The sequence below is a fragment of the Centropristis striata genome, chromosome 9 (genome assembly GCF_030273125.1).
Source record: "Centropristis striata isolate RG_2023a ecotype Rhode Island chromosome 9, C.striata_1.0, whole genome shotgun sequence".
Classification (NCBI taxonomy): domain Eukaryota; kingdom Metazoa; phylum Chordata; class Actinopteri; order Perciformes; family Serranidae; genus Centropristis; species Centropristis striata.
In genome coordinates, this window is record NC_081525.1 from 6,195,043 (window position 1) to 6,216,719 (window position 21,677).

At 39.0% G+C, this 21,677-nt stretch overlaps 2 protein-coding genes across 6 annotated transcripts in view; one reads left to right on the top strand and one right to left on the bottom strand.

Annotated features, from left to right (window-relative positions):
* Positions 1 to 4,388, top strand: part of usp24 (ubiquitin specific peptidase 24) — a 57,062-nt gene extending 52,674 nt beyond the window's left edge. For all 5 annotated transcript variants that reach the window (XM_059341033.1, XM_059341035.1, XM_059341034.1 and 2 more), the window contains one exon: positions 1,613 to 4,388. In XM_059341033.1, the coding sequence (XP_059197016.1) occupies positions 1,613 to 1,675 (63 nt within the window). In that variant the 3' untranslated portion in view covers positions 1,676 to 4,388. The remainder of the gene's footprint in view (positions 1 to 1,612) is intronic.
* A 3,417-nt stretch (positions 4,389 to 7,805) lies between these two features.
* Positions 7,806 to 19,696, bottom strand: pcsk9 (proprotein convertase subtilisin/kexin type 9). The gene is made up of 12 exons (XM_059341044.1): positions 19,367 to 19,696; positions 18,784 to 18,975; positions 17,390 to 17,522; positions 17,165 to 17,298; positions 16,929 to 17,070; positions 15,339 to 15,535; positions 14,596 to 14,779; positions 14,339 to 14,509; positions 13,647 to 13,795; positions 12,697 to 12,862; positions 10,982 to 11,148; positions 7,806 to 9,331 (listed from the first exon to the last, which is right to left on the bottom strand). Exons 1-12 carry the CDS (start codon positions 19,538 to 19,540, stop codon positions 9,137 to 9,139), a joined length of 2,004 nt encoding a protein of 667 aa, XP_059197027.1. The 5' UTR covers positions 19,541 to 19,696; the 3' UTR covers positions 7,806 to 9,136.
* Positions 19,697 to 21,677: the final 1,981 nt, after the last annotated feature.

Genomic DNA, 21,677 nt, shown 5'->3' on the forward strand with positions numbered 1-21,677 from the left:
ATTTTGTGCAAAAAAAAACAACTGGCCCTTAAAATATGGCCCCATACATATTTCAACTTTCACTGAGTTACATTTTTTCAACCAACATTAGTCCTGATTATAACAACCAAATATTCATTGATTTTCTTAATGCCACTGTTGCTTTTTAGAAGGAAAAAAAAAACACAAAAATGTAATTATTTTCTGTATGTAAAATAATAGGCCAGAAAATTGCCTGATATAATAGAATGCATGATTTTATGCTGTGGGATCAAATATGATGGGTTTAATTTGGACTTTTTTGTCCTTAAAGCAACTACAAGGAACCTTTTTGCTGGTTATTGGACACTCAACTTAATACTGATGACCTACACATAATAAGCAAATCAGACCATCAACAAGAATATAGGCTAGTTATTTTGAATGCCTGCTACGGTCCAATCCAACAAAATCAGACGAAAATCCTGCAAGTTTTCCAGAACCTCACTTAGCCCAGACTTCAGCAGCTTCCAGCAGCGACCAGCCCACCATGGACAAAGCTTCGGCAGGATGTAGAGAGCTCTTCAGCTGGCAGCAGAACCTTTGACCCGGGTTCTCTTTCTGCTTCCTGTGAGCCAAAACTAACACCACGCTGCTGCAGGCCCACGCTGTTGTGCTGGGTTAACCCTTTGATGCACAACATATGGACAACCCTTTTCCTAAATCAACTTGTTTTTGATCATCATACATCCTAATTTTTTGTTTTCATTTCTTACATTTTGTAATAATGTAATGTAATAATGTAACAATAAAAACCCTTTTTGTATCACTACTCTTCTAATGCACAACATGGGTCAAAAATTACTTATTCATTCAAATTTGATATAAAATGAAATGACCTAATACTATAATAATAGTAATTTGTTTCAAATAGTTACTTTCCACACTCGTATATTTAATATATTTAACATGTTTGTGTATCATTTTGTCACACATACAGTGTATCTGTTAGGTATTCACAGCGCTTCACTTTTTCCACATTTTTTTTATGTTTCAGCCTTATTCCAAAATTGATTAAATCAATTGTGCCTTCAAATTATACACACAATACCCCATAATGAAATTTTTGTCCCATGCTGTGCATTAGAAGAGTAGTGATACAAAAAGGGTTGTTATTCAAAATGTAAGAAATGAAAACAAAAAATTAGGATGTATGATGATCAAAAACAAGTTGATTTAGGAAAACCTGGAATACTGAATGATGAAATTAATTTATTCTAAAGATATAGAAAATTAAAAACTCAGTCGGGTCACTTTAGACCATGTTGTGCGTCAAAGGGTTAAGAAAAGGAACAACAGAAGAAGCAGAACTGAGTGGGGCAGACCATCAGACCCTGCTGCGGTAAAAAAAAAAAAAAAACAGGTTTCCTACTGGCAGTCTGGTGCTGATAGAATCACTGGCTTGGCCAAATGAACACAAAATAAAAAGACCTTGTAGTTGCTTTAAGGGTCTGTAGGTGGCACAGTTTATTATTCCCTCATTTGGAGAAAAATAAACGTCATTAACACAGCCAAAATGATTGAATAATTAAAAGTCTCCCAAGTGATTCACAAGGGTTAATAATTACTATTATTATTTGTCTCTCCCTCCCAGGGGTCAGAGTCTCCCATGATGCTCGGCGACTCAAAGAGCGATCTAGAGGATGTGGACCCCTAGCTCCTCCAACCAGCAGGATCCCTCCGAGAGAAGGAGAGGCGGCACAGCTCCGGGCAGCCAATGGAAAGGGCTGCACTTTGCCTCTGATTGCTCAGGACATTTAGGACTCCACAACAAGCCAATCAGAACACTTATCCTCTTGGTCGCTACGGCAACAAAGGAGCTATGAATAAATCCTAAATTACTTCCTTTCAGAGCAGCCGAGGCGATGATGGAGATGCATTATCATTAAGGGCAGCAGAGTTGATAACGGTGGGAAGTACGAGAAAAAAAAACAAAAAAACCTTCCTCAATCACGGATGACTTCAGTTTATCCTTTTATTCATTCATTCACTCAGAATGACAGCAAGGTGGAGGATGGGTTTGGGTTGTGTTTTAACAATTTTCTGCTCATATTTGCCAATGTATCTACATAGACATATTGTAAAGATTTGTTCCATAGATGTAATTTCCAGTGTAAGATAATATTTTAAAGTCTCCTGTGCTCTTCTCCACAGCCATGCAAAGTGCGAGAGGTCACGTTAGCCGCTCTAGAGGAACTCCCAGACATGTGTACGGGAACACCTCCACACGAGCACTTGGGAGGGGGCGGGGTTAAGTATGCACTTTATAGTCCAGCCCAGTCTATTGGTCAGTTCCTCTAGAGACTCCGCGCCATCGTGTCCTCTTCGTTTGCTTTTAACAACTTATATTTTCAGTGCCACTTATGCAGACACATGGAAGCCCTGATAGCAAGGCCACTCTGCCTGTGACTTAACCTTCCAGCCCACAGCGTAGCCTCGGGGACGCAGTACAGGGCAGGCCCTGTCCAATAAACAGGACAAGTCCCGGCCCCCCTTTTTTCATTTTTTTGTTTCTTTTATTTTTGGCAAATCAGACACAAGCAGTGCCATGGTCCGCACTCCTCCCTCTGCTCTCGCTGTCAGGCAGCCTCGTCTGCTGGATTTTTATTCTTTTCATCGCTGTCTTTTATCGTCTCCGCCACTTATTTTTTCTTTGACTCTGGATGAATTGAATATCGGAGAGAGGACATTTAGGGACTCAAGCCTTATGCAAGAAAAGCTGATCTGCAAGTGCACAGATTAGTCGTGGTGGGCCATCAGTGCCGACTGAGGGGGAGCTCAGGAGCATGTTTTATTTTTAGGTGCCAAGGTTACACACACACACACACACACACACACACACACATACGTACATACACACCGTGATAGAACTTGTGAAAAACATGCAAGCGTGTGTCACTCATCCATTCACAAACACAAAGAACAGGTCCTCCTCGCCTCACTGTTACCTCTGCTTTATCAGGTTTTTTTTTTTTTTTTTGCTTTGCCTTTTTTGCTTTTGTCTACCTTTGGAAACACACACAGAGAAGCTGAACCCAAATGTAGCTCTAGTTTCACACGAGAACAACACCCTTCACGTGTATCCATCATCCCCGCCCCTAATCATCGGGAGACATGAAGTGCCTTAACCTCCCGATCTCTCTCCCCCCGTCCCACCTCCGACACTGTGTCGTCACATCCGTGAGGAGGTGTTTTGCTCCACCTGTCCCGACCGTGACGCAGTGTCTCCTGTGGTCAAATAGTCTCACTATAAGAGTACAACAGGGCTTCTTCATCCCCATTAGAAACTAAATAATACAGGGAAAAATGTCCTCTGTGTGTTGTGACAAAGCATTGTAGGAATGTATTGTTGATTCTGTGTGTATTGGGGAGGGGGGGGGTGTAAGTTTTACCCTAATAAACCAGGGTTTAGGTGACAGGACAGGGTGTCGGTGATGGTAAAAAAAAAAAATGCTGCTTCTTTTCACTCTGCGCTCAAGCGGAGACACTTTGTAGATTAATGCTAGGTAGTTTTGAGGAAAGCCACATTTTCACTCAGAGGTTCTGAAGACATGAGCCTAGACTAGCTTCGCAGATTAGCTCTCAGCTTTAACAGGTCAATGTTTACAGTGTGAGAACCTATCAAGCAATCATGCAAAAACGGTTTTCTGTTTGGAGTCGTCATGTGATGAATCCACTGAGGCTCCTCCATGCGTCCTCAAAGCCTGAGAGGAGGGAAGACACTGTTTCCCACACACACACACACATACACACACCCTCCCACCCACCCATCCAGCCCTTTTCCCGCTCTATCTCACTAGATGTGAATGTCACGTCGTGCTCTCCGGGCACGTTTGCATGTGTGGCAGTAAGTGGTGGTGAAGTTTGTCTTTTCTGTGTGACAGAGGAAAAAAAACAGGCCCCCCCTCCCCCTCCCCCTCCCCCCCCCCCCATGTTGTTTGCTGTGTAATTTGGTCATTAGCACTCACAGTCACAAACATACATACGCCCCGTCTCTGTGGCGAGTTCTCTGATGGAGCTGCATGCAGTCTGTGCCAAGTGATACATGGCAACATGAGTCATATTCAGCCAAGAGTCTCCTCGGTTTGCCCCCACTGCTACATCACCACAACTACTTAAAAAAAAAAAAGAAGAAGAAGAAGGAAAAAACACTTTGAAACAATCTTTAGTTTTAATCCTGGGATGCAGGGAGGGATGGGTAAGTGCGTGGGTAGGGATTGGCATCTGTACGGGTTTTTACTGTCATTCAATTTTGAAGATTCACTTCTGCCATCGCAGGATTCTGTAATGCATGTTAAAACTCAGTTTTAATTTGTACATCAGAGTTTGATTAAGGGGAAATTTGATATAAAATAAACTGGAATGCACAACCTTTTGTAAACATTGTTTTCATGTATGTTTACACACTGTCACCTTACAAAAATGTTTGTGCACATTCATTTTTTTATTTTTTTTTTACCTTTTTATATGTTGATTGCAGGATTTCTGCTTAATGTGACAGTTCACCCCAAAACTTAACTCGCTATTCTTTATCAATCCAGTGTGTTTTGGTGTGATTGTTGAGAGAGATATCGACCTCAGAGATTCTTCTCTTGAATATCATGCAGCTAGTTCAGACTCGGCACCAAAACAATACACTTGTGAAAAACTCAGCAGGGGCGGATTATCTCTCCGGGGCAGGATTTCTGAAAAGAGAAATTGCTGTTGAGTTTTTCCCAATGTATTTTTCGCCATGTAGTTCCATTATATTAGAAAAGGCTGACATCTCTACGCCAGATATCTCCAACTCTTCAACTCACACCAAAACAATCTAGATTTTTTTTTTGTGCTACAAGTAAGAGGAAGATATATTGGTAACGCTTTATATTAAGGTCCTTGTAATAACCATTAATTAACAAGTAATAAGGCATTGTTCTCGCTTTAGATCCCTTTAGCTGCAAAAAGCATAATTAACTGTTAACAAGTGCATAGTTAACTTATAATAGATGAGCAATAAAGAAAATATTAATATTAAAAAGCAAACAAAAGATTAATAAGGGCATGGCAAAGACATAATGGGTGGGTTATGGGTGTTTGTAATGCTATTATGAAGAATTTTATTAATGTTCTTATTATACATCTCTTATAGCCTGCTATTAGCTGTATTATAATGTCATTATTAACACTTATATAGGCTTATAAACACACAGTAATGTTAATAAGCATCTTGTAAGGACTTACAAGGGTCTTATTACTTGTTAATTAATGGTTATTACAAGGACCTTAATATAAAGCGTTACCAATATATTTATTTGATTTGGGGGTAACTGTCTCTTTAAAAAACAAATTTAATTTCCTGCAATGATAATGAATATACCTTTTTTTATTGCAGACATTTCAACGTGTACAATCAGGGAAAGCAGAGGTGTAAAGGATCAAATCAATGATGGCCAAATTCCATTTAGCCGCTTCAGTTTTAAGTGCATGTCACTGTGCTATTGGACAAAACAGAGCATCGTTATAAACAATATGAGCAACACCTGTGCTTGTCCTGCTGAGTGGAAATGTCTGCTTTGAAAAAGTCCTGTCAGACTGAGATTGAGTGGTCATGTGAGTACCACATCATGAATTCACACATATGGCCTCATGTGATGGATCATAATAATCCATTCACTGATGAGCCAGCTGCCATCGAGGTTGCATCAATTTACCAGTAATAATATCAGGTTTCCTGTGCCAATCAAACTTCAGTCCACTCATCAAAGCACCACAGCTGCTAGTGTGGAGCTCTCCATGCTGAAGTCTCTGTAACAGTCAGGATTTAACCCTTTATCGGGCAAAGAACTATATTTGGTAACTTCAGTGGATATCAAAATGGAGGAGGTAATATTTTGAGAAAAAAGTTTACTAGAAATTTACTCGATTAAAGTGGCACATCTGCGCGAAAAAGTCACAGATTTACGAGAAAAAAAAAATTCTGCCAGATTCACCATTAAATCTCATAAATCTGCGCATTTTTTTCTCGTAGATTTGCCACTTTAATCTCAAACTTTTTTCTCAAAATATGACCCCCCTCCCCCAGGTCCGTATGTGTTTTTTTTACACATTCTGGCAGTATGTAATATAATTCAATATTCTCTAGGGTTGAAATTTGGAATTTGCAAGTATTTCAATGAGTGCCCTATTAAGGGTTGAGAGTAAAAGTCCTGTGAGTGTGTGAGTCTAAATGGAATCATGTTTTTCACACCATATTTTACATTTATTTGTTGTTTAAAGGTAGTTAAATGCTCAAGCTGGACGAAGGTGTTTTATTTAAGTAGAAAGTGAAGTCAGGTTTTAATGTTGGTCTGCTGTTCCAGACTGAATATAGAAGTAAGTGTGCAGATAATTAGTAAGCTTACTAACCAAGCTGCTAATCAGGCTGATTACTCACAGCAGTGCTGCTGCCACAGTCTCAAACTTTGATGGCTATTTCAGCTGTAATGGCTGCCCCTCTGTGTTTCATTGTCCTTTTTCACAAAGACATTCTGACATCACACAGCAAGAAAAGCAGAGGTGAAAGAAAAATAAAATTAATAATGGCTGAATGATTAATGATTTAGCTGTCTCAGTTTCAGGGTCCTGGGGCTGGATTCACAAAGCATTCTTAAGAAAAAAATGCTTCTTTAGTGATTTTTTTCTTAACTTTGTTCTTAAGCCAAAATTTAAGAGGATTTGGTATTCATGAAGTAATTCTTATATTTTCTTTAGTTTTTTTTCTTAACTTTCTTAAGTTTTTTCCTTAAATAGAACTTGAGAACAAACGAGATTCTTGAAAACAATGTTCTTAGATTTCTTCTCATATTTTTTCACACCTTTAAGAGAAGCCCTCACCAGTCTTAAAACAGCTACAGTGGAAAGGGAAGTCTTGAAATGTATTTACTTGACCAAATGTTATGACATTTATTTGATATTAATTTAGTCCTAGACAATGTGTTAACAAATTTTGTTCATTGAAGTTGGTAGATTTTTTTTTGTGAATGTATCACATAAAGCTTATTCTGGCAGTTGACATATAATTGAAATGTCTTTTCAGTCTGTGACTGTAGGCCTATTCCCTAGATCAGTAGTTCTCAACCTTTTTGAGTCACAACCCCCAATTTAACATGCATGTTGTCTGCGACCCCCGCTCACTGAACAGAATCTCACACGCACAGTTCAGATCACCCAAAAGAAACAAAATGACCAAAAAAGACACAAAATGACCAGAAAAGACACAAAATTACCAAAAGAAGACACAAAATTACCAAAAAAGTCACAAAGTGACCAAAAAAGACACAAATTGACCACAAAATGATCAAAGAAAGACACAAAATTACCAAAAAACACATTAACACATGAACACTTTATCACAGTGGAGACAGAGCTGACTTCCAAAATGATTTGGCGACCCCCAGAAATCATCTTGCGACCCCAATTGGGGTCAGGACCCCAAGCTTGAGAATACCTGCCCTAGATTACACTACAATGTACTCTTAGTACATCATGGAGGCAGCTGATACTAATTAATCACTATGAATCACGCGAGTGATCTTAAGTTAAAAATCTAAGAACGTCCTAAGTTCCTAAGAATGACAATTCTTAAGAAAAAAATGGTGAATAGCATTTAAGAACATTCTTAAGAAAAAAAAAAAGATGTTCCTAAGTTTTATCTTAAGAACACTTTTGTGTTTTGTTGAAGTACTGGCTTATTCCTCCAGCCTCGCCATCTATTGCCATTGCAAAGAAATCCCTGTATTCAGCCTCCGTCTGAAACGCTCCATCTGAGTGCCTGTCTCTTTAAGTTCCCCTCCTGAAAAAAGGTCATTCTGCTCTGATTGATCAGTGTTCAAGATTTCTGCACCATCACTGCAGCCTGGGAATGACTGTAATGGCACTTTAGCAGCACTTCTATATTATATATATAGGAGTGACATCACAACCTCATAGAAGTCCTGATGGCTCATTTAAATGAAGTTTCTGACTGTTTCTCCATGGCTTGAGTGTTTTTGATGCTTCCATAGTATTTATATAGCACCTGCTTTATAATTAAAAAACACACGGAGATCTCTTTTTACAATATGGGACCTTTAAGAAATTATTAGAATGTTATATTATTTAAAAAGAAAACACAAAGGATCCATGAATGCTCTTGGTCATAATTCTTTTGTAAAAGTTACAAAAATATTTGGTTACATTTTACAAACTATGAGATGAGGAGACATAGTCTGAGGCGTTATTACAGTATGTGTGCTGGAGCATATTTTAACCCTAAAACTGAAACGCACAAAGAGCTTTAACCCTTTGATGCACAACATATAAACACCTTCTAATGCACAACATTGGTCAAAAATGACCCACATTCATTTCCCATGTTATTTCATGCTGGCTGTGTGTTTGAATATCTTTTTTTTTTATTATAACAGATAACCATTTTTCCTTTCATACTTTATGGAGAAAATAGTTTTGTATTATTACATCAAGTTTAAACACATGGGTCAAAAATTACATTGTGCATTAGAAGTGTACTGATACAAAAAGCGATTCACTAAATTAACTATTTGAGTATATGTGTAACTATGTTTGTCTTATTTTGAAGGTTTAACTTTAAAAGAGTTGTTAAAACCACCAGATTACATTGGAAAATCACATATTTTACTTATTAGAGCCACCAAATAATAATTTCCATTGGAAAAGCACCAATTTAACAAAATAGGATAGTTAATATTTGTGTCTTCTTTGTCAGGTTTTAAATGGGTGACAACATATAAAAACCTTCTAATGCACAACATGGGTCAAAAATGACCTTGTGCATTAGAAGCGTAGTGATTAAAAAAAAAAAATAGGGGTTTTATTCAAAAAGTAAGAAATGAAAACCAAAAATTAGGATGTAAAAACAAGTTATTTGAGGAAAACCTGTAATACTGAATGATGAAATTAATTTATTGCAAAGATATAGAACATAAAAACTTACTCGGGTCACTTTAGACCCATGTTGTGCATCAAAGGGTTAAAGAAGCACTGACTGTCATTGATAGATGAAAAAGAATACAACATTAGAGAAGTCTGCAGGAGAGAAATGTCAAAGCTGTTTTTTTAAGGTGTTGGACATCAAGCGAGCTCAGTGGAAGGTAGCAGCGTGCTGCTCTGGTGGTCTGACGCGGCAGCAAACGGCGACGCCAGCTGCCCCATCAGCTCCTGCAGCACTGTGGACACGGCAACTGTTGCCCTTAGCAACCGGCCCAAATATAGCTGAGCCCTGAGAGATGGCGCTACAGTCTGTCAGAGTCCAGCCGGAGGGACAGGACACCTCGACCTGCAACAGAGCAGCAGCAACAGGTAAAGTTTAGGACGTGATCATCAAATATACACTCACCGGACACTTTACCAGCTAGAAAGTTGTACCTAATAAAGTGGTGGTGTGGTCAAGTCAAGTCAATTTTATTTATATAGCCCAAAATCACAAATTTGCCTCAAAGGGCTTTACAGACTGCACATGGTACGACTCCCTCTGTCCTTAGACCCTCACATCGGCCAGGGAAAACTCCTAAAAAAAACCCTTTTAACCCTTTATCGGGCGAAGAACTATATTTGGTAACTTCAGTGGATATCAAAACTGGGTCCCTTTGTCTCTCTGTTTGGTCGTAGAACCACATGGATTTCTTCCAGCTAATCAGCAAAGATCAGGCTACAGTGACACCATGGCATCTGACCAATCAATATGATAATATTATAATAATATTAACTTTATTGACCTTGATCTCCAATGAAAAAATGAAAAATTTAGAAAAAAAATCTGCAAGAAACAGTCGTGCAAACAGAGTTATTCTTCAGTGACTTGTACCATGAGAACTTGACTATGACGGCATATTAGGGCCATGTATGAATAAAAATAAAAATACAAACCCAGTGTAGGGGGGTAATATTTCAAGAAAAAAGTTGCAAATTTACTAGATTAAAGTGGCAAATCTACAAGAAAAAAAGTGGCAGATTTAAGAAATTTAAAGTGGGGGGAAAAATACTTTTTTCTTGCAGATTCACCATGCACTTTTTTCTCATAGATTTTTTTTTCAAAATATTACCCCCCTCCCCCGGGTCCGTATGTTGTTGTTTTTTTACACATTCTGGCCATATGTAATATCCTCCAATATTCTCTAGGGTTGACATTTGGAATTTGCAAGTATTTCAATGTGTGCCCTATAAAGGGTTAACAGGGGAAAAAGAAGAAGAAACCTCAGGGAGAGACAGAGGAGGGATCCATCTCCCAGGATGGACAGACGTGCAATAGATGTCGTACAGGGCAGATCAACAGAGTAGAATAGAGTAGATAGAGGTTGAAGGGGGAGAGGGAGGGAGGATAGAGAGGAGCAGGAGCAGGAGTTCTGGGAGGGGCACAGCAATGGTCTTCTCCATTTTATACAACTTAATAACAACTGGAGATCCTGATCTCGTAATTACGACAAAACATCTCAGAACTTAAAGTGTGGCTCTCCAAGTGCACAATCTGGCATAATATATCACTCCTGTTCTATAATTGGTCCTCAGTACTGTCTTAAACAGTTTCCACATCTCACATCTCGTCAGAGCAAAATTCAAAAAGGCTATATTTGGATGAACTGACCACATATTGATGAATATTAAAACTTAATAAGGTGACATATTAACAGCCTTGGTCTTACAGTGGGAATTAAAACAGTTTTAGTCGTGCAGGATGTTCATGCATGGTGTGCAAGTCACTGCCAGCAGTTTTTTCACTGCCAATCATGCGGTAGATTCCCTGAAGGCAACGTGGTAGGGAAAGGTCTCTAGCCTTTTGGTTGAGCTGTCATGATGCCACGCCCCTCTCAGTTGAAGCCACGCCCCCACGCTACATTTGGGTCAAAAGTCAACCTGAAAAAGAAAGATCTAAAACCTAATAAAGTAGACGATGAGTGTATTTTTCTATCTGATTTCTATCTTTTTCTACCTGATCCTTATCAGCTGATGAGTTTTCCAACAGGTGGCACTCCAGAGACGGAGCGTGGCAGCACACGGCGTGAGACGTCGCCCCTTCTGTCACAACACATCGCCTCGGGTCACGGCGGTGTGGGCGCGAGCTGGATGAGACGTCAGCAGCGGACCAAGACGTGCAGCCTGCAGAGACATGAGCAGCACGCTCAAACGAGCTCAAACAAGCAAAAACTTTGAAAGTCCATTAGTGATTCTCAGACGAGCACTGACCCGTGCACCACGCAGCCAATGAACGAGCTTTAAATGTAAACTAACAAACCGTTCAAGCGTCATAACAGCTCTGGACAACCCTGCAATTGCTCCTACACATGTAGCTGGTATTTATGTTGGCGGGGAGTACATTTTCCTTTCGGGTTGATTGCCATGGTAACTGGCATAACTGGCTGAGGTGTTCTAAATGTAGTCACATCAAAAGCTGTGGTGGTACTGGGTTTAAAGGGTAATTCACATACAGTACAGCACTTTATTTACAAGTTTAACTGTCCTCAACTCCTCAGTTTTATATTGTTTTTAAAGGTAGACAGTTGAGAAAATGAATGCCACCTATATGATCTGATAAATGAAGTCTTAAACCTGCATTCTTTCTACAGTTGGAGGCGACTCCACTGGCTGCAAAAAAGAGTCAGATTGTATAAAAGTATTTGGGAAATAATCTTACTTTTCACTTGATTTATTTCCCAAATGAGTTTATAGTCTCAATCGCTTGTTTCAAGCCTTATTTAATGCAGTACGATGTTCATTTTGTAGATTATGCTGCAATTTAGAGTTAATATAGACGATAAGGCAGGTTAGAAGTCGCTACCGCGGTGCACTTTATGTTTCCGTCTTAGAACATTGACCCTTTCACAAAGGTGTTTCACATTGTGTTTTCAGTTTGAGAAACTTATTTGTAAAATTTCTGTCTCCTAATAATGTCTTATTCAGTATTCAGTATGAATTACTGATGGACCTTGCTTATTTTAAATCCCCCAGATGTGTTTTATCATATTCAGGACACACAATTTGTTGTGTTTATGTGAGTGTTGGCTAATTTGGCTTATAAATTGTTTTAAAAATATAAAAATGATTTGTCTATTAACAATTTAAAATCATGGGTGGAACAAAAAGTTCTGTAACACTTTATAATAAGGTCCTTAATAACCATTAATTAACAAGTAATAAGGCATTGTTCTCGCTTTAGATCCGGTAGTTGCAAAAAGCATAGTTAACTTATAGTTAACTTATAATAGATGAGCAATAAAGTATATTTTGATATCAATAAGCAAACAAAAAAAGATTAATAAAGGCATGGCAAAGACATAATGGGTGGGTCATGGGTGTTTGTAATGCCATTATTAACACTTATATAAGCTTATAAACACACAATAATGTTATTAAGCATCTTGTAAGGACTTACAAGGGCCTTATTACTTGTTAATTAATGGTTATTACAAGGACCTTAATATAAAGCGTTACCAAAAGTTCCACACCCTTAAGTTCCTGTCCTTAACCATCTGCTGACTTTAACTTCAAATGTATTGCACAGACATGGAAGTGGAACTGATCTTCTCATCTAACACGTGGCAGGAAACAGAATAAGTAAAAAAAAAAGTAAAAAGTATATTTTGCAAATTTTTAGAATAATACTTCAAACTCTACACACCTGAGCAGTAGATTGTAGCTGTGACTTACCAGTCAGGTGGTGCTGCGGGTCGACACAAGTTGCATCTTGTCCGGGTGCAGGACTCACATGGACCTGGCACTGCAGACCACTTATAACACAGCAACGCGCCACAGCATACACACCTCCACCTCCTGCAGCATTATAGGCTACACACTCCATCTGCCCGCTGTTCACCTGTTAACACAAATTACTGTTTGAATTAAAACTTAACTTTAGGTGTGTGTGTGTGAGTGATACAAGGTTATTATAGTTTTGGATTTTTCATTAGGCTAGTTTTAGTTTTAATTTCGTTATGAATTTTTGTTTGTAGTTTTAATCAGTTTTTAGAGTGAGTTTGCTAGTTATAGTTTAGTTTTTATTTTTTGAAAATGCTTAGTTTTAGGGTAGTTTTCATTAGTTTTAGTGTTAGTTTTAGTTTTTTTGGAATGTGCTATGTGGTGCGAGATTCAAATTTTTGATTCGATTTTTTCCTTCGGCTTATCCGACATCCAAAGTTTACTGAGTGTTGAGCCGGCGACGTGTTTGCTCAAGCGCACTTCGGATTACTAATAACTGAACGGAAATTTTCCAGTGTTTTCTGAAAGCAATGAAGTTGCTCTTTACAGCCAACATGGTGTCATTACGGTAATTTCACTAGCGCTTCTCCCGAAAGCCCACAAAGCAGGAATTAGCACTTAAATAAAACAATAGATAGAAACACTAGATTATGATTGAAAAAAGTTGACAAAGACGAAAACGAAGGACATTATCACTATAATTTTAGTTAGTTTTTGTTATTTTTGTAACCACACAGTACAGTTTCAGTTAGTTATCGTTTTTTTAAAAACTATCATTTTTATTTTTATTTTTATTTCAGTTAACGAAAATGTTTTTTTTCCAATTCTAGTTTTCGGTATTTCATTAGTTTTCGTTAACTATAATAACCTTGGAGTGATAATGAGTGATGAGTTGAACTCACCGAGATGGTTTCTCCCATGTGGACGCCATCAGGAGTGTAGCTGCTGCAGCTCATCATCTCCTCCCCCAGACGGCAGCGACTGATCGCCTTGTCGGTACTCGTGACCCCTGACCTCTCTGACCACACTGAGCGACACAGAAGCTCCCCATCTGCACACCCAAACAGGCACACAGTGTCAACTACTCCCTGATGCTGTGTGTGTGCGCGTGTGTGTGTGTGTGTGTGCTAGGGTTGTCACGATACTAAAATTTTCAACTCGATACCGATACTCAGGAAAATACTCGATACCATTTTCGATACCACAAGGATAAAAACAAAGACCTCAAAATTTAACAGAAATAGTTTTATGAACATGAAAAATGCAACATGTAAAAATTAACAGAACCACAGGTTAAATATTTATAATAAAAAACAGTTGTGCAAAAAGAAACTGCAACTATGGCAACAAGCTTCAGGTCTGAGGTAGTGCAAAAAATAAATAAATACAATAAACAATAACAATTAGAACAATATTTTGAGGTTGTATGCTGTGCACAGTATTAGGCAAGCTTGATTAAAAAAAAGGGGGGTGTCAATACTGTTGAAAATGAGTATCGTATCCGGATACAACGTTTTAGTATCGATACTTTTTGGAGTATCGATACTTTTGACAACCCTAGTGTGTGTAAAATCCAGTGTTGTGCGTCACTAACTTGTGCTGTTGGCATGAGGCATGGCTGCTACCAGGTTGGGAGTAGTGAGACGTTGTGTGTCAGACAGCGAGAGAAAGTTGATTGTGTTGCTGATGGAATAATGCAGCATCATTTGCAGGACCTGCACCGGCGACACGTTCTGATTGGACGACAGGATCACTGCTGCTATACCTACGTGTGCACAAACCAAAATATAGAGCACTTATACAGCAGGTACATTTTTAGTTTTATTGTCTTATTTTTAGGTGCACGTGTACCCGCAGCATGTGCAGCAGCCTGGGAGGTTCCACTCCGGGAGGTGAAACAGGTGCTGCAGTCGCTACTGGCACTGATGATGTCATCGCCGGGTGCAAAGAGATCAACGCAGCGGCCAAAGTTGGTGCCCCCCGCTCCCTGTGACATGAGCTGGTCTGCTGAGTTAACAGCCCCTACTGTTATGACCTGCACACACACACAAAAGAAGTAAAGGTATGTGTTGTGTGTGAATGCATCCATCTTTAACATCCATCTGTGTTTTTTATGCAAACTGTTCATTGCACCTTATTTTTCAAGGCACCAACATTTTTATACTGCATATTCATATTAATTCTGCACTGGAATTCTACTCCTTAATACATATTCCTTCTTTAGACACTTTATTTGTTATTGTATTTTTATTGTATTTTTTTATTTTATTGCTTGAAGTATGCGTAGGTTGTTCTTTTTATTTAATTGTGTTGTTATTGTCTCTGTGTGTAATGCTGCTGCTACACTGTAATTTCCCAGCTTGGGATAAATAAAGTCTATCTATCTATCTATCTATCTATCTATCTATCTATCTATCTATCTATCTATCTATCTATCTATCTATCTATCTATCTATCTATCTATCTATCTATCTATCTATCTATCTATCTATCTATCTATCTATCTATCTATCTATCTATCTATCTATCTATCTATCTATCTATCTATCTATCTATCTATCTATCTATCTATCTATAATAGAGTTTTATGTAACCTCAGGCTCTGAAGCAGGTGAGTAGAGGCAGGCGTCTTCTCTGTAGTTCCCTGCAGCAGCGATGACAACCGCTCCGTTGGCCACCAGGTCCAGACAGGCTGCGTTTAATGAACGGCTGAAACCTCCGATGAAAGGCAGCAAAACAACCACAGCATTCACAGGACGGGCCAGTAAAGATGCTCGGATATACTGTATACCTGAGTGGGACAAGAGGAACATGGTCTCACAGGAATCCGTGGAATAGCCACGGAATCACTCAAATTTCAAGTTATTGACAGTCATATCCCAACCTGGTATTTTTTCCTATTGGTTTGTTCCAAGTCACGTGACTTTCAAGGTACCGGCGGTCAGAACAAAAAACATGGCGGACAGTTCTCTCATTTTTTGTGAAAAAATCAATATTTTGACTTAGTTTCTGCATAAAAATGGATTTTGATCACATTTCTAGCGAGAAATATATGTTTTATTTTCTAAATATTCACTCAGTGAATGTACATAATCACTTTGTATGTTGGAATAGCCACGGGATATGACTGTCATTAACTTGCATTGTAGCGAAATCCGTGTCAGTTTCACGGAAATTTGAGTGATTCCGTGGCTATTCCACGGATTTTGAGTTAAGCAAATCCGTGGCTATTTCACGGATTCCTGTGAGACCAGGTTGTAGTTTGGAAAAGATTATACTCTTGGTGTCAAGAAGACTGTATAAACCCTACTACTGCTGCACCAGAAGTATTAGCCCTCCCTTTCTCTTTGCAAATGTGTTTCTACATAATGGTTGCATGCAACAGCAGCTCCATCTCCACACCCGCTTTTTATGCAAAATGACTACACTGTGAATGGGCTTAAAGTGTGATCTGAACAGGCAAGGAAGGAATGTTTCACAGCCAGTGGACAATGTTGGGTGGCACTGGTGGTAATACATAATCTCTACAGTACAACAGATTCCTGGGAGCATGAACGGATTATGAGATAATTGGCCCCTGGGCACACACATGCAAAAAGTCCCACCACCTCTCCTACAAGGAACAAGACACACTGCTTGAATAGCTCTTTATCATATTTTGTTGTTTTATGTCACTTATTTTTTTTATGTTGTGTGTCTTTGTAGTTATTTTTTTGTCTTTCTATGGTTGTTCTGTGTCTCTTTGTGGTTGTTGTGTGTCTTTTTTTTAGTCTTTTGTCAACCTGTAGTTATTCTGTGTCGCTCTATAGTACTTTTGCGTTTCTTTGTAGTGGTTTTGGTCTTTTTGCAGTTATTTATTTTGTCAGTGGTCGTTTTTGCCCCCTTTTTTCATTTTTTTTTTTCATTTCTTTGTCTCTTTGTAGTTGTTTTGTGTCTGCAAGTGTTTTGGGTGACATTGTAATTGTTGTTGTATTTTTGTAGTAACTTCTTTTGTCGGTGGTTATTTTTTGGTCCTTTTTTCTGTTGTTTTGCATCTCTTTGTAGTCATCTGTCTCTGATATTTCTTAAGTCCCTGTAGTCATTTTGTGTCTCTTTGTGGTTGTTTTATGTCTTTGAGTAGCATTTGGTAGGTTAAAGCCAGGGGGGGCCCTGAACCTTTGGGCCCCTGGGCCTGGGAGTCCTACCTGCCAGAGCTCCTGACACGGTGCCTTTCCCCTGGCAGTTGAGCACACGGACCAGGTTCACACCTGCGCCTCGAGCAACACCAGAGTCCGACCCACTCACGACCCCCGCCATGTGCGTGCCATGACTGTCACACTGACTGGCCTGTAGAGGAGAGAGGGTGAAACATACAAATATAACTGAAAGCTTATTTATTGAGCTGCAATGACAAATAAGTATTTTTTTGTGTGTGTGCAACCTGTCTATGAACTCTGACTCCATCCTCCTCAGGGACGCTATTAAAGTCTGTGATGAGCACTCGGCCTTCAATCTCTCTGTGAGAACTCTGAACACTGCCATCCATCAGATACACCTTCGCCATTCCACCATCGTCTGCAGGGGACAGAGGGTGTGTGCATTTGAGAGATGATTACCTCAGGGGTGTGTGTGTGTGTGTCTATGTGTAAGAGACAGACAAACTCACTGGGTGGTCGGTATGTTCCATTTTCAGAGGTTCCTCCATGAGGCTGCAGTAACCTCTGGAGGTTCCACGGGGCGCTCTGAGCAAAGATGGACGAGTCCTCCTCTATGTATTGGACATGTGGGAGCTTCATCGCCTGGCAGAAATACAATCAAATTTTATTGGGTTTAAATTAAAAACGGAACCGTTCCACAAGTTGTCATTCCTTACCTGTCGGATGCATGTTAGACGGGCGTAGTTTTACGCACTAGCCAAGTAGAGTATTAAATTTATTACTTTAATTATTATATTATTTACTTTAATTATCAAAAGTGAAATAATTGAATTAGACCAGCTGATGATATATAATGCATGCATTTCATGTTACACTGGAGAACGCAAATAATGTCTCTGGCCGTATTTTGAGCAACTTTGCCTTAGCCTGTTTCAGGTAAAAAATGTGAAGAAAATTTTAAACATTTTTGAGGAGTCCCTCAGGGCTTTATCGCGGGTCCCCTGTTATTCTACATTTAAGTGCTACTACTGAGGAGTATCACTCACAGGCACAATATAGACTATATATACAGTACTGTATATCCACTGTTATAAAGATAACATGCAACTATGTTCTATTAAAGCGTGGTGCTACTGACATGTCTTCCATTATCGGGGTGTCCAAAAAGGTCCTACATTTGAATGACTTCAAACCATAGATCAGCATAACCGCTGCACAGATCCTGATAATTTATCTTTCACTATCATAATTTGATTTACTTTAACATTTTTTTTAACTTTCTGTCAGAGATTAATCCTTTTTCACTGTAAAGCCTGTTGCTGAACAACCCCAATTCCAAAATAGTTGATGCTGTGTAAGATGGAAATATGAAAACAAAAGTCTATCTTTATTTTAGTTTCTTTCTACAGGTTTCAATTGAATATATACCAAAAGGGATTAGCAAATTGTTACATTCTTTTTCATTGAAATTTGAGACAATGTCCCAACTTTTCCTGGAAATGGGTTGTATAAAGAAAGCCAGGTCTTTACAACAGAATATGGTACAATATAATATATAATTATAGCCTAAGTACTGCAATTAATGACTTAATCATCTATATTCCTACTTAATAGAAATTCCCAGTAGACTAATTCTCAGTTAATTTAAACAACAGATCCTTAAAACTGACTTTCTCCACAAAGAATCATGCAAAAGCATCACTTTAAATCTTGTGTTTACCTGCATAGAAACTACTTATGAAATCTTAGTTGATTTAGGCCAAAACGACAAATTAGTCAACTAAGAAGGAGCAGCCTTAAGTTCTCACCTACAAGAAGTTAACCCTTCATTCACCAGCACCATGTTGATTTTTACAGATAAGCACAACAGCAGCAGCAGCATGCAGACAGGTGAGGCAGTTACCAGGTGAAGGACGTCACTGCTCATCTTGACCAGGAAACCGTGCAGAGCTCCAGAGTATGTTTGCAGGACTTCCAGCGGGTCCCCCCTCCTGGATGCTTTGGCCCTCAGCCTCCTGATGGTCCTCTGCACGTGAGAGTTGTGCGTCCCCTGATGCAGCATGACCACGTACTGACCGGGCATGCGCCACGCTGCCTGGAGCACAGACACACACACACACACACACACACACAGCATAAGGGCAGGTGCTCTCTCCCGATGAATGCACAGTAGAAAATATGCATGCTTATTAAAAGTTTTTACTCATTACTTTGTAATGGATAGTATATCACATTTATGATGCGCACTGGCACTGGCTTTATTGTAGTTGAATCAACCAATCAGCAGCATCGTCTCGTGAATTATTTGACCCAATATATTCCTAAAGGCTGCAAAGAATCTAGAGGAACATATATATAATATATAATATATATGTTTTAAATCTGCATAATAATGACACGGTGTCGACTTCAAACTTGTCAGGTACACATCCTCAGGTAGGAACAGGCTGTTCTGCTGTCTGGACGAGATGCGCACTGATTATTACCTTGTTGCACTTGAGGAACTCCGCACTCGGCTCGGCTCCGGATTCAGGTTTGGCCCCGTCCTCGTGGATCAGATCCAGCACCATCTCCTCGTCCTCGGGTTCGTCCCGCGCGCTCGCGGCCACAGACGCGCACAAACACAGCGCCCAGCCGACCCAGGCTGAGGTGCGACGCATTCTTCAAACCTCTTGGACTGTTTCCAGTAAAAAATAAAAATGATCAGGAAAAGTGTTTAATGACACAGATCCACTGATGAGAGCTTTTATTCCAGTCTGACTTCTCCAGATGTTTAGGTGACTCTGACAGCCGCGCCTCCTGACAGCCACATAACACCTCCAACCATCTATTCTGATTTGGGGAGGGAAAAAATCTAACAATTGATTCTTATAATTCAAGGCGGGGACTGCTGACGTCTCCGATGCTCACGCCACCGCTTTTGTATCGAATGATTGTCCTCCGTTAAAAACACCTCTTACTGTGAAGGAGTCATGTTTCACGCTCCCCCTGAAGCGCCCTGTAATCACAACATGTCAAAACCAAAACACTTCGTCTTTTTTAACTTTATTCTTTAATGCTGTTTTAACATGTGCACTAAATGTTTATGCATGCAAGTGCAGTGGTGGAATGTGACTCATTTAGGGGAGACCGGGGACGGTTGTAACACTTTTGTCTTAGCACCTATAGCTAATTTTTTTTGTGTTAGAGCTCTCAAATTTTGACACACACATACTCCTATTTGTCTATTATAAATGTTTCTAACTTTTCACAGAATTCAACCTCCCTAATAAGATAGATAGATAAGAGTGAAGCAGTGGTGGACTCTATCTGAGGTGCAGGAGCAACAAAAGGGCACCTGCTGCATGTGGTGGGGCACCATGCACTGAAAGTTTTCTAGCATCTAGTGCATTATTATATTCTCCATTTTAAGGGGATCCTAAATAGACATCCAACTCATGAAACTCAGATCAAACTATTAACCCTTTATCGGGCGAAGAACTTTGGTAACTTCAGCGGATATCCAAAACGTCACAGACAGTGACACCATGACATTTGACCAATCAGTATGATAATAATATAACAATATTAACTTTATTGACCTCCAATCTAAAAATGAAAAATTTAGGAAAAAAATCTGCAAGAAACAGTCGAGTTATTCTTCAATGACTTGTACGAGGAGAACTTGAAATTGGTAATATTTCGAGAAAAAAGTTTTATTGTATAATTTACTAGATTAAAGTGGCAAATCGACATGAAAAAAGTCACAGATTTAAGAGATTTAAAGGGGCAAATCTGCACGCAAAAAGTCACAGATTTACGAGAAAAAAAGTAACTTTTTGCCACTTTAACCTCGTAAACTTTTTTCTCAAAATATGACCCCCCTCCCCCGGGTCCTTATGTTTTTTAAACATTCTGGCTGTATGTAATATCCTCCAATATTCTCTAGGGTTGAAATTTGGAATTTGCAAGTATTTCAATGAGTGCCCTATTAAGGGTTAAACAAGGCAGCACTGATCAAATATGAATATTCTGTTACTATATCTAACTTCAAATGTTTTTGAAGGACATTTTTTTAGTATACTGTTTACCTGTAATTTGAGAAAGTTTGACCCGCCTGAAAACGGATCAAGCACCTCCCACACTTGCATGTGTCACACGATTCAATGCTCCGATTGGTTGGGGATCACGTGGCTCTGATTGGTTATATGTTTGTCAATGGCCCTGTTGAGAGGCATTTTTGTCTGCACTCATTGATAACGCCCCCTTGAAAAAAAAAAAAAGAACTGACAGGTTCCAGACTAATGGCCTACGCATTTGCAAATAAGTTTGGCAATGCCTGGCAAAAAAAATCACTGTTTTGGCTCTGCACACAGTTATGAAATTTTGCTTGCAAGGAAGAAATGTATTTCATAATTTCTAGGTCATCCCTTCTTGGTGGTCTCTAGTCTGCCCAACTCAAGTACTGCACTTAAGTATAGTTTTGAGGTACTTACATGTTACTTGCATATATCCATTTTATGATAATTCATAATTCTACTCCACTACATTTTGGTTAAAAATTGTTCTTTTAAAGCCACTATATTTATTTGATAACTTTAGTTAATATTTACTTTGCTGATTTAGAAATTAACACAAAATGTATAACTCAACTAATACATTATGATCTTTGATTTAAGGTAAACCTTTCCAGCAGTATATAAACTAGTACTACTTTAGCGGCTGCAACACTAAAGAAATGAACACAAGAATGCATCAATATAATATAAATGATTCTGAAATGGGGCATTCTGCATAATGAGTACGTTTACATTTGAT

Coding starts and splice junctions, on each gene's coding strand:
- pcsk9 (XM_059341044.1), bottom strand. CDS start 19,540: ATGCGTCGCACCTCAGCCTGGGTCGGCTGGGCGCTGTGTTTGTGCGCG. Junction 17,071..17,164: donor GAGTCAGAGTTCATAGACAG/GTTGCACACACA, acceptor TCTCCTCTACAG/GCCAGTCAGTGTGACAGTCA. Junction 12,863..13,646: donor ACATGGGAGAAACCATCTCG/GTGAGTTCAACT, acceptor TTGTGTTAACAG/GTGAACAGCGGGCAGATGGA.